This window comes from Rhinatrema bivittatum, chromosome 3, assembly GCF_901001135.1.
Source record: "Rhinatrema bivittatum chromosome 3, aRhiBiv1.1, whole genome shotgun sequence".
Taxonomy (NCBI): domain Eukaryota; kingdom Metazoa; phylum Chordata; class Amphibia; order Gymnophiona; family Rhinatrematidae; genus Rhinatrema; species Rhinatrema bivittatum.
In genome coordinates this window covers 579643010-579655652 of record NC_042617.1, presented here as the reverse complement: position 1 = coordinate 579655652, position 12643 = coordinate 579643010, and the positions used below count along the sequence as shown (strand labels likewise).

Genomic DNA, 12643 nt, shown 5'->3' with positions numbered 1-12643 from the left:
CTCCGGGAGTGTGTTTAGGAACTGGCTTGCCATGAATCGTGCACACTTCCTCCTATCTCAAGGGGACATGGAGTCCTTGCCCTCACTGGCCTGCTCGTCCTCCTGCCTCCGGGAGCTGTGTTTAGGAACTGGCTTGCCATGAATCGTGCACACTTCCTCCTATCTCAAGGGGACATGGAGTCCTTGCCCTCACTGACCTGCTCGTCCTCCCGCCTCCGGGACTGTGTTTAGGAACTGGCTTGCCATGAATCGTGCACACTTCCTCCTATCTCAAGGGGCCATGGAGTCCTTGCCCTCACTGACCTGCTCGTCCTCCCGCCTCCGGGCCTGTGTTTAGGAACTGGCTTGCCATGAATCGTGCGCACTTCCTCCTATCTCAAGGGGCCATGGAGTCCTTGCCCTCACTGGCCTGCTCGTCTTCCTGCCTCCGGGAGTGTGTTTAGGAACTGGCTTGCCATGAATCGTGCGCACTTCCTCCTATCTCAAGGGGCCATGGAGTCCTTGCCCTCACTGACCTGCTCGTCCTCCCGCCTCCGGGAGTGTGTTTAGGAACTGGCTTGCCATGAATCGTGCACACTTCCTCCTATCTCAAGGGGACATGGAGTCCTTGCCCTCACTGACCTGCTCGTCCTCCTGCCTCCGGGAGTGTGTTTAGGAACTGGCTTGCCATGAATCGTGCACACTTCCTCCTATCTCAAGGGGACATGGAGTCCTTGCCCTCACTGGCCTGCTCGTCCTCCTGCCTCCGGGAGTGTGTTTAGGAACTGGCTTGCCATGAATCGTGCGCACTTCCTCCTATCTCAAGGGGCCATGGAGTCCTTGCCCTCATTGACCTGCTCGTCCTCCCGCCTCCGGGAGTGTGTTTAGGAACTGGCTTGCCATGAATCGTGCACACTTCCTCCTATCTCAAGGGGACGTGGAGTCCTTGCCCTCACTGGCCTGCTCGTCCTCCCGCCTCCGGGAGTGTGTTTAGGAACTGGCTTGCCATGAATCGTGCGCACTTCCTCCTATCTCAAGGGGACGTGGAGTCCTTGCCCTCACTGGCCTGCTCGTCCTCCCGCCTCCGGGCCTGTGTTTAGGAACTGGCTTGCCATGAATCGTGCACACTTCCTCCTATCTCAAGGGGACGTGGAGTCCTTGCCCTCACTGGCCTGCTCGTCCTCCTGCCTCCGGGCCTGTGTTTAGGAACTGGCTTGCCATGAATCGTGCACACTTCCTCCTATCTCAAGGGGACGTGGAGTCCTTGCCCTCACTGACCTGCTCGTCCTCCCGCCTCCGGGAGTGTGTTTAGGAACTGGCTTGCCATGAATCGTGCACACTTCCTCCTATCTCAAGGGGACATGGAGTCCTTGCCCTCACTGACCTGCTCGTCCTCCTGCCTCCGGGCCTGTGTTTAGGAACTGGCTTGCCATGAATCGTGCACACTTCCTCCTATCTCAAGGGGACGTGGAGTCCTTGCCCTCACTGACCTGCTCGTCCTCCTGCCTCCGGGCCTGTGTTTAGGAACTGGCTTGTCATGAATCGTGCACACTTCCTCCTATCTCAAGGGGACGTGGAGTCCTTGCCCTCACTGACCTGCTCGTCCTCCCGCCTCCGGGCCTGTGTTTAGGAACTGGCTTGCCATGAATCGTGCGCACTTCCTCCTATCTCAAGGGGACGTGGAGTCCTTGCCCTCACTGACCTGCTCGTCCTCCCGCCTCCGGGCAGTGTGTTTAGGAACTGGCTTGCCATGAATCGTGCGCACTTCCTCCTATCTCAAGGGGACGTGGAGTCCTTGCCCTCACTGACCTGCTCGTCCTCCCTGCCTCCGGGAGTGTGTTTAGGAACTGGCTTGCCATGAATCGTGCACACTTCCTCCTATCTCAAGGGGACGTGGAGTCCTTGCCCTCACTGACCTGCTCGTCCTCCCGCCTCCGGGAGTGTGTTTAGGAACTGGCTTGCCATGAATCGTGCGCACTTCCTCCTATCTCAAGGGGACATGGAGTCCTTGCCCTCACTGACCTGCTCGTCCTCCCGCCTCCGGGAGTGTGTTTAGGAACTGGCTTGCCATGAATCGTGCGCACTTCCTCCTATCTCAAGGGGACGTGGAGTCCTTGCCCTCACTGACCTGCTCGTCCTCCCGCCTCCGGGCCTGTGTTTAGGAACTGGCTTGCCATGAATCGTGCACACTTCCTCCTATCTCAAGGGGACGTGGAGTCCTTGCCCTCACTGACCTGCTCGTCCTCCCACCTCCGGGAGTGTGTTTAGGAACTGGCTTGCCATGAATCGTGCACACTTCCTCCTATCTCAAGGGGACGTGGAGTCCTTGCCCTCACTGACCTGCTCGTCCTCCTGCCTCCGGGCCTGTGTTTAGGAACTGGCTTGCCATGAATCGTGCACACTTCCTCCTATCTCAAGGGGACGTGGAGTCCTTGCCCTCACTGACCTGCTCGTCCTCCCGCCTCCGGGAGTGTGTTTAGGAACTGGCTTGCCATGAATCGTGCACACTTCCTCCTATCTCAAGGGGACGTGGAGTCCTTGCCCTCACTGACCTGCTCGTCCTCCTGCCTCCGGGCCGTGTGTTTAGGAACTGGCTTGCCATGAATCGTGCACACTTCCTCCTATCTCAAGGGGACGTGGAGTCCTTGCCCTCACTGACCTGCTCGTCCTCCCGCCTCCGGGAGCTGTGTTTAGGAACTGGCTTGCCATGAATCGTGCACACTTCCTCCTATCTCAAGGGGACATGGAGTCCTTGCCCTCACTGACCTGCTCGTCCTCCCGCCTCCGGGCCTGTGTTTAGGAACTGGCTTGCCATGAATCGTGCACACTTCCTCCTATCTCAAGGGGACGTGGAGTCCTTGCCCTCACTGACCTGCTCGTCCTCCCTGCCTCCGGGAGCTGTGTTTAGGAACTGGCTTGCCATGAATCGTGCACACTTCCTCCTATCTCAAGGGGACATGGAGTCCTTGCCCTCACTGACCTGCTCGTCCTCCTGCCTCCGGGAGTGTGTTTAGGAACTGGCTTGCCATGAATCGTGCACACTTCCTCCTATCTCAAGGGGACGTGGAGTCCTTGCCCTCACTGACCTGCTCGTCCTCCTGCCTCCGGGAGTGTGTTTAGGAACTGGCTTGCCATGAATCGTGCACACTTCCTCCTATCTCAAGGGGACATGGAGTCCTTGCCCTCACTGACCTGCTCGTCCTCCCGCCTCCGGGCCTGTGTTTAGGAACTGGCTTGCCATGAATCGTGCACACTTCCTCCTATCTCAAGGGGACGTGGAGTCCTTGCCCTCACTGACCTGCTCGTCCTCCCGCCTCCGGGAGTGTGTTTAGGAACTGGCTTGCCATGAATCGTGCACACTTCCTCCTATCTCAAGGGGACATGGAGTCCTTGCCCTCACTGACCTGCTCGTCCTCCTGCCTCCGGGACTGTGTTTAGGAACTGGCTTGCCATGAATCGTGCGCACTTCCTCCTATCTCAAGGGGACGTGGAGTCCTTGCCCTCACTGACCTGCTCGTCCTCCTGCCTCCGGGAGTGTGTTTAGGAACTGGCTTGCCATGAATCGTGCACACTTCCTCCTATCTCAAGGGGCCATGGAGTCCTTGCCCTCACTGACCTGCTCGTCCTCCTGCCTCCGGGCCTGTGTTTAGGAACTGGCTTGCCATGAATCGTGCACACTTCCTCCTATCTCAAGGGGACATGGAGTCCTTGCCCTCACTGACCTGCTCGTCCTCCTGCCTCCGGGAGTGTGTTTAGGAACTGGCTTGCCATGAATCGTGCACACTTCCTCCTATCTCAAGGGGACGTGGAGTCCTTGCCCTCACTGACCTGCTCGTCCTCCCGCCTCCGGGCCTGTGTTTAGGAACTGGCTTGCCATGAATCGTGCACACTTCCTCCTATCTCAAGGGGACGTGGAGTCCTTGCCCTCACTGACCTGCTCGTCCTCCTGCCTCCGGGAGTGTGTTTAGGAACTGGCTTGCCATGAATCGTGCACACTTCCTCCTATCTCAAGGGGACATGGAGTCCTTGCCCTCACTGACCTGCTCGTCCTCCTGCCTCCGGGAGTGTGTTTAGGAACTGGCTTGCCATGAATCGTGCACACTTCCTCCTATCTCAAGGGGACGTGGAGTCCTTGCCCTCACTGACCTGCTCGTCCTCCCTGCCTCCGGGCCTGTGTTTAGGAACTGGCTTGCCATGAATCGTGCACACTTCCTCCTATCTCAAGGGGACATGGAGTCCTTGCCCTCACTGACCTGCTCGGCCTCCCTGCCTCCGGGCCTGTGTTTAGGAACTGGCTTGCCATGAATCGTGCACACTTCCTCCTATCTCAAGGGGACATGGAGTCCTTGCCCTCACTGACCTGCTCGTCCTCCTGCCTCCGGGAGTGTGTTTAGGAACTGGCTTGCCATGAATCGTGCACACTTCCTCCTATCTCAAGGGGACATGGAGTCCTTGCCCTCACTGACCTGCTCGTCCTCCTGCCTCCGGGCCTGTGTTTAGGAACTGGCTTGCCATGAATCGTGCACACTTCCTCCTATCTCAAGGGGACGTGGAGTCCTTGCCCTCACTGACCTGCTCGTCCTCCCGCCTCCGGGACTGTGTTTAGGAACTGGCTTGCCATGAATCGTGCGCACTTCCTCCTATCTCAAGGGGACGTGGAGTCCTTGCCCTCACTGACCTGCTCGTCCTCCCGCCTCCGGGAGTGTGTTTAGGAACTGGCTTGCCATGAATCGTGCACACTTCCTCCTATCTCAAGGGGACGTGGAGTCCTTGCCCTCACTGACCTGCTCGTCCTCCCGCCTCCGGGCCTGTGTTTAGGAACTGGCTTGCCATGAATCGTGCACACTTCCTCCTATCTCAAGGGGACATGGAGTCCTTGCCCTCACTGACCTGCTCGTCCTCCCGCCTCCGGGCCTGTGTTTAGGAACTGGCTTGCCATGAATCGTGCACACTTCCTCCTATCTCAAGGGGACGTGGAGTCCTTGCCCTCACTGACCTGCTCGTCCTCCCGCCTCCGGGCCTGTGTTTAGGAACTGGCTTGCCATGAATCGTGCACACTTCCTCCTATCTCAAGGGGACGTGGAGTCCTTGCCCTCACTGACCTGCTCGTCCTCCCGCCTCCGGGCCTGTGTTTAGGAACTGGCTTGCCATGAATCGTGCACACTTCCTCCTATCTCAAGGGGACATGGAGTCCTTGCCCTCACTGACCTGCTCGTCCTCCCAGCCTCCGGGCCTGTGTTTAGGAACTGGCTTGCCATGAATCGTGCACACTTCCTCCTATCTCAAGGGGACGTGGAGTCCTTGCCCTCACTGACCTGCTCGTCCTCCCGCCTCCGGGCCTGTGTTTAGGAACTGGCTTGCCATGAATCGTGCACACTTCCTCCTATCTCAAGGGGACGTGGAGTCCTTGCCCTCACTGACCTGCTCTGCCTCCCACCTCCGGGCCTGTGTTTAGGAACTGGCTTGCCATGAATCGTGCACACTTCCTCCTATCTCAAGGGGACGTGGAGTCCTTGCCCTCACTGACCTGCTCGTCCTCCCGCCTCCGGGCCTGTGTTTAGGAACTGGCTTGCCATGAATCGTGCACACTTCCTCCTATCTCAAGGGGACATGGAGTCCTTGCCCTCATTGACCTGCTCGTCCTCCCACCTCCGGGCCTGTGTTTAGGAACTGGCTTGCCATGAATCGTGCACACTTCCTCCTATCTCAAGGGGACGTGGAGTCCTTGCCCTCACTGACCTGCTCGTCCTCCCGCCTCCGGGCCTGTGTTTAGGAACTGGCTTGCCATGAATCGTGCACACTTCCTCCTATCTCAAGGGGACATGGAGTCCTTGCCTTCACTGACCTGCTCTGCCTCCCGCCTCCGGGCCTGTGTTTAGGAACTGGCTTGCCATGAATCGTGCACACTTCCTCCTATCTCAAGGGGACGTGGAGTCCTTGCCCTCACTGACCTGCTCGTCCTCCCGCCTCCGGGCCTGTGTTTAGGAACTGGCTTGCCATGAATCGTGCGCACTTCCTCCTATCTCAAGGGGACGTGGAGTCCTTGCCCTCACTGGCCTGCTCGTCCTCCTGCCTCCGGGAGTGTGTTTAGGAACTGGCTTGCCATGAATCGTGCACACTTCCTCCTATCTCAAGGGGACGTGGAGTCCTTGCCCTCACTGACCTGCTCTGCCTCCTGCCTCCGGGCCTGTGTTTAGGAACTGGCTTGCCATGAATCGTGCACACTTCCTCCTATCTCAAGGGGACGTGGAGTCCTTGCCCTCACTGACCTGCTCGTCCTCCCGCCTCCGGGCCTGTGTTTAGGAACTGGCTTGCCATGAATCGTGCGCACTTCCTCCTATCTCAAGGGGACGTGGAGTCCTTGCCCTCACTGACCTGCTCTGCCTCCTGCCTCCGGGAGTGTGTTTAGGAACTGGCTTGCCATGAATCGTGCGCACTTCCTCCTATCTCAAGGGGACGTGGAGTCCTTGCCCTCACTGACCTGCTCTGCCTCCCGCCTCCGGGCCTGTGTTTAGGAACTGGCTTGCCATGAATCGTGCGCACTTCCTCCTATCTCAAGGGGACGTGGAGTCCTTGCCCTCACTGACCTGCTCGTCCTCCCGCCTCCGGGCCTGTGTTTAGGAACTGGCTTGCCATGAATCGTGCGCACTTCCTCCTATCTCAAGGGGACGTGGAGTCCTTGCCCTCACTGACCTGCTCTGCCTCCCGCCTCCGGGAGTGTGTTTAGGAACTGGCTTGCCATGAATCGTGCACACTTCCTCCTATCTCAAGGGGACGTGGAGTCCTTGCCCTCACTGGCCTGCTCTGCCTCCTGCCTCCGGGCCTGTGTTTAGGAACTGGCTTGCCATGAATCGTGCACACTTCCTCCTATCTCAAGGGGACGTGGAGTCCTTGCCCTCACTGACCTGCTCGTCCTCCCGCCTCCGGGCCTGTGTTTAGGAACTGGCTTGCCATGAATCGTGCACACTTCCTCCTATCTCAAGGGGACGTGGAGTCCTTGCCCTCACTGACCTGCTCGTCCTCCCGCCTCCGGGCCTGTGTTTAGGAACTGGCTTGCCATGAATCGTGCACACTTCCTCCTATCTCAAGGGGACATGGAGTCCTTGCCCTCATTGACCTGCTCGTCCTCCTGCCTCCGGGAGTGTGTTTAGGAACTGGCTTGCCATGAATCGTGCACACTTCCTCCTATCTCAAGGGGACGTGGAGTCCTTGCCCTCATTGACCTGCTCGTCCTCCCGCCTCCGGGCCTGTGTTTAGGAACTGGCTTGCCATGAATCGTGCACACTTCCTCCTATCTCAAGGGGACGTGGAGTCCTTGCCCTCACTGACCTGCTCTGCCTCCCACCTCCGGGCCTGTGTTTAGGAACTGGCTTGCCATGAATCGTGCACACTTCCTCCTATCTCAAGGGGACGTGGAGTCCTTGCCCTCACTGACCTGCTCGTCCTCCCACCTCCGGGCCTGTGTTTAGGAACTGGCTTGCCATGAATCGTGCACACTTCCTCCTATCTCAAGGGGACGTGGAGTCCTTGCCCTCACTGGCCTGCTCGTCCTCCCGCCTCCGGGAGTGTGTTTAGGAACTGGCTTGCCATGAATCGTGCGCACTTCCTCCTATCTCAAGGGGACGTGGAGTCCTTGCCCTCACTGACCTGCTCGTCCTCCCGCCTCCGGGAGTGTGTTTAGGAACTGGCTTGCCATGAATCGTGCACACTTCCTCCTATCTCAAGGGGACATGGAGTCCTTGCCCTCATTGACCTGCTCGTCCTCCCACCTCCGGGCCTGTGTTTAGGAACTGGCTTGCCATGAATCGTGCACACTTCCTCCTATCTCAAGGGGACATGGAGTCCTTGCCCTCACTGACCTGCTCGTCTTCCTGCCTCCGGGCCTGTGTTTAGGAACTGGCTTGCCATGAATCGTGCACACTTCCTCCTATCTCAAGGGGACGTGGAGTCCTTGCCCTCACTGACCTGCTCGTCCTCCCACCTCCGGGCCTGTGTTTAGGAACTGGCTTGCCATGAATCGTGCACACTTCCTCCTATCTCAAGGGGACGTGGAGTCCTTGCCCTCATTGACCTGCTCGTCCTCCCACCTCCGGGCCTGTGTTTAGGAACTGGCTTGTCATGAATCGTGCACACTTCCTCCTATCTCAAGGGGACGTGGAGTCCTTGCCCTCACTGACCTGCTCGTCCTCCCGCCTCCGGGAGTGTGTTTAGGAACTGGCTTGCCATGAATCGTGCACACTTCCTCCTATCTCAAGGGGACGTGGAGTCCTTGCCCTCACTGACCTGCTCGTCCTCCCGCCTCCGGGCCTGTGTTTAGGAACTGGCTTGCCATGAATCGTGCACACTTCCTCCTATCTCAAGGGGACGTGGAGTCCTTGCCCTCACTGGACCTGCTCTGCCTCCCGCCTCCGGGCCTGTGTTTAGGAACTGGCTTGCCATGAATCGTGCACACTTCCTCCTATCTCAAGGGGACATGGAGTCCTTGCCCTCACTGACCTGCTCGCCCTCCCACCTCCGGGCCTGTGTTTAGGAACTGGCTTGCCATGAATCGTGCGCACTTCCTCCTATCTCAAGGGGACGTGGAGTCCTTGCCCTCACTGACCTGCTCGTCCTCCTGCCTTCGGGAGTGTGTTTACTAACTGGCTTGCCATGAATCGTGCACACTTCCTCCTATCTCAAGGGGACGTGGAGTCCTTGCCCTCACTGACCTGCTCGTCCTCCTGCCTCCGGGCCTGTGTTTAGGAACTGGCTTGCCATGAATCGTGCACACTTCCTCCTATCTCAAGGGGACGTGGAGTCCTTGCCCTCACTGGCCTGCTCGTCCTCCTGCCTCCGGGAGTGTGTTTAGGAACTGGCTTGCCATGAATCGTGCACACTTCCTCCTATCTCAAGGGGACGTGGAGTCCTTGCCCTCACTGACCTGCTCGTCCTCTCACCTCCGGGAGTGTGTTTAGGAACTGGCTTGCCATGAATCGTGCACACTTCCTCCTATCTCAAGGGGACGTGGAGTCCTTGCCCTCACTGACCTGCTCGTCCTCCTGCCTCTGGGAGTGTGTTTAGGAACTGGCTTGCCATGAATCGTGCACACTTCCTCCTATCTCAAGGGGACGTGGAGTCCTTGCCCTCACTGACCTGCTCGTCCTCCCGCCTCCGGGCCTGTGTTTAGGAACTGGCTTGCCATGAATCGTGCACACTTCCTCCTATCTCAAGGGGACATGGAGTCCTTGCCCTCACTGACCTGCTCGCCCTCCCACCTCCGGGCCTGTGTTTAGGAACTGGCTTGCCATGAATCGTGCACACTTCCTCCTATCTCAACGGGACATGGAGTCCTTGCCCTCACTGGCCTGCTCGTCCTCCTGCCTCCGGGCCTGTGTTTAGGAACTGGCTTGCCATGAATCGTGCACACTTCCTCCTATCTCAAGGGGACATGGAGTCCTTGCCCTCACTGACCTGCTCGTCCTCCCGCCTCCGGGCCTGTGTTTAGGAACTGGCTTGCCATGAATCGTGCACACTTCCTCCTATCTCAAGGGGACGTGGAGTCCTTGCCCTCACTGGCCTGCTCTGCCTCCTGCCTCCGGGCCTGTGTTTAGGAACTGGCTTGCCATGAATCGTGCACACTTCCTCCTATCTCAAGGGGACGTGGAGTCCTTGCCCTCACTGACCTGCTCGTCCTCCCGCCTCTTTAAGGGGGGGGGGGTGTCCTGATCAGGGGAGGTGGTGTAGCCTTGCTGTGATTTGCCAGTCTTCCTCCTGCCTTAAGGGGAAGAAGGGTCTATTGCCCCAGCTGAACCCTTCTTCCTTTTGCCTCAAGGAGAGGATGGGGCTTTGCCCTGAATGGTCTGCTCTGGGGGGGGGGGGGAGAAGGGGTGGTGTCCTTGTTGCAGTTGGGCCCATTCTTGAAGCTCCTCACTTGCACGTGGAAAGTTGCGGGTTGATTCTGCTAATCCTGGGCATCGTGAGATTAGCAGAGCCAGGCCCAGGCTGACCTCTAGCCCTTCTTCAGCAGACAGGGGGTGAGCTGCACGGAAATGTTCTGGCCCCCAGGTCGTAGGTTGGACGAGCCTGGAGTAGAGGGAGCAGCAGCTGCTCACTGCAGATTGCTCCATCTGGGCACACCAAGCAAAGATCTAGCTGAAAAGTGATCCATTAACTAGTCCTTAATCCACTTAATAGCAATTTCCCTTTCTTTACTGTGGTTTCCATATTTTTGTCTAGTACTAATGTTAAGACTGCTGGTGGTGGACAAATCTTTTCTGTATTAGATTGAAGGGGGGGGGGGGGAACCTTTCTTGATTATCCGTCTGCTCACCACTTCTTCTTGTATCTTGAAAGTTAACAAAAAAGGCAGCAACTAGTTGAACATTGAACAGCCTAAAAGGTAGTTGAGTAAATCTTTGCTCCTCGAGTGTATGAGGCACTTCCAACGTGCTCTTGGTGCCCTGGAGTCCTGTTCCTATCCTCCGGATGTTCCGTTCCTCGTCATCCATAACATAGTTGGCTTTGTATTGGTTTGGAGTCTTCCAGTCGGAATTTGAGCAGCAGGGCAGCTATGTGAGTAGCCTCTCTCTCCACACACACACTCACACACACACACACACTCACTCTCACACACACACACACTCTCACACACACTCACACACACACACACTCTCTCACACACACACACACACACTCACACACACACTCACTCTCACACACACTCACTCTCACTCTCACACACACACACACACACACTCTGAAGGGAGGATGGCGACAGGAGCCCAAGCTTTCATACTTCACAGTTCTGTACTGGGAGGTGATGTTCTTGGCCGGTATATCAAGATTTAATTTAAATGTAATCCCCTCCCCCCCCCCCCCCCCCCCCCCCCCACACACTCCCCTGCTCCCTTCTTATCTGGCAGCAGTTGGTTGCACTTGTCTTGGGAGGCAGCCAGTTTTTGTTGTTGTTTGTAAGGGAATCCCTAGTGGCTCTTGTGTTTTATCTGCTAGAGAGCCTTGCACTGATTTTTTTTTTTTTTTGTGAATGAAAGGTTAAGTTCCTTCCCAAGGACTCTTCAGTGGCATGCGATATGGTGTGCAAGAGAACTATTTCATGCCAGGTTGCGTTGGTCGTTGAGAAGCCTGTCTGAGAGCACTCAGACTGAAAGCTGCTAAGTAATGGTCGGTGAGGGAGAGAGGAAAAAAGGGCCAGAACAGCCTGGTTTGGTTTCTAGCTCTTGACGCCACAAATACCTGACTCTGTGTTTCTGCTTTTTACTCATTTCCAGGGATTACGCTGCATGATGAGGCAGTTGACTGGGCAGCGGCAGGAGATCACGTCAGTCTCACTTTGACCGGTATGGATATCATCAAAATCAAGTGAGTGCCAAAATGACTTTGCAGCTCAGCCGTGGTTATGAGTTGTTTCGTTCGTGCCCCTTTGTCAAACGGCAAAACCGGTTGCTTTAAAAACAGACTCTGCTTCTCTGGTAGACAGCGTGCAAACACGCCAGCTGAAAGGCAGCAGGAACTGAGAAGGGAGGGGGAGAAACAGAGGCGATGAGCATCCCCCAGACGTAAGGCTTATGCAGTATATTAGAAGAAAAAATGCTGGCTGTGAGAAATGCAGCACTGATGCATGCACGCTAATGTTTGAAATGTGTAGCTAGGAGCACCTGATAGTTTAATGGGTAAACACCATGAATGAGAACTTCTGTGCTGGAGGAGGAAGAGAAGGTGAAAACGACAGTGTGAATATGGTAGCAGCTGTGCTGCTTAGTTCCTCAGTCTTACTGTGCCTTCGTCTTAACTCCATTCCTGCCTCTGCTAGCCTTATCCCCTAGCACTCATTGTTTGTCTAAAAGATGTGTATAAATATATATCTGTGTACATAGATAAGCAAATAATGTACACCTAGTTGGAATGAATAATGTGCAGCCCTTATTGTGATCATGACCCCTGTTCCCTAAAATCCCATTGTCTTGCTGTCCGTGCTGCCTTTCTGATGTAAATGCCTCTGTTCAGCACTGGTCCAAGTTTTTCACAGCAGCAGCCTGACCCACTTAGCACCTCGTTGTGGTAAAGTTGTATTAAAGCAGGATGCACAGAACCTCCGTGCTGGGGCTTTGGGTTTTAACATGCCTGTGCATGCTGAATAGTTGCATGGTATGCTAATTAACGCATTGGTCTGTTTTTTAAGTCATTAAACTTAGCTCCTGTCAGGGAGCACTAATAATTTACTAATGGGGAAGGCCTTCCTACTCCCAACAACTTCTAAGCCTCCCTGAAGTACCACCTCCACCAAAAAGATGTTCCATCCTCCCCCCCCCCCCCCCCCCATAAAATACCAAAACAACTCTGACGACTGCTCCCCCCTTACCCGCGTGGAATCCATTGATGATCTGGCAGGGTTTAGTAGCACTTTGAGGCGCTGGCATCCAAACGTCAGATCACTGTAGCATGCTGAGGAAGCACGGGGAGGGGGGCAGGCGCTTTCCTGCAGAGTCCTACGGGGATTTCTGGGGAAGGGGAGGGCAATAAGGTATAAATAACAGTGGGTATAGCAGTCTTCTTGAGCTGGTTAGCTTGGGGGGGGGGATTTCAGGGGTGCTGTGCATATCATTACTACAATGCTAGTAGAGTAGTTTTTTCAACCCGGGTACTAAGAAAGATCCGATATTTTTGG

General features: G+C 56.2%; 1 protein-coding gene across 1 annotated transcript in view; it reads left to right on the top strand.

Annotated features, from left to right (window-relative positions):
- Positions 1–12643, top strand: part of HBS1L (HBS1 like translational GTPase) — a 300920-nt gene that overhangs the window by 271956 nt on the left and 16321 nt on the right. The window contains 1 exon segment of the mRNA XM_029596612.1: positions 11247–11337. Coding sequence (XP_029452472.1) covers positions 11247–11337 — 91 coding nt within the window.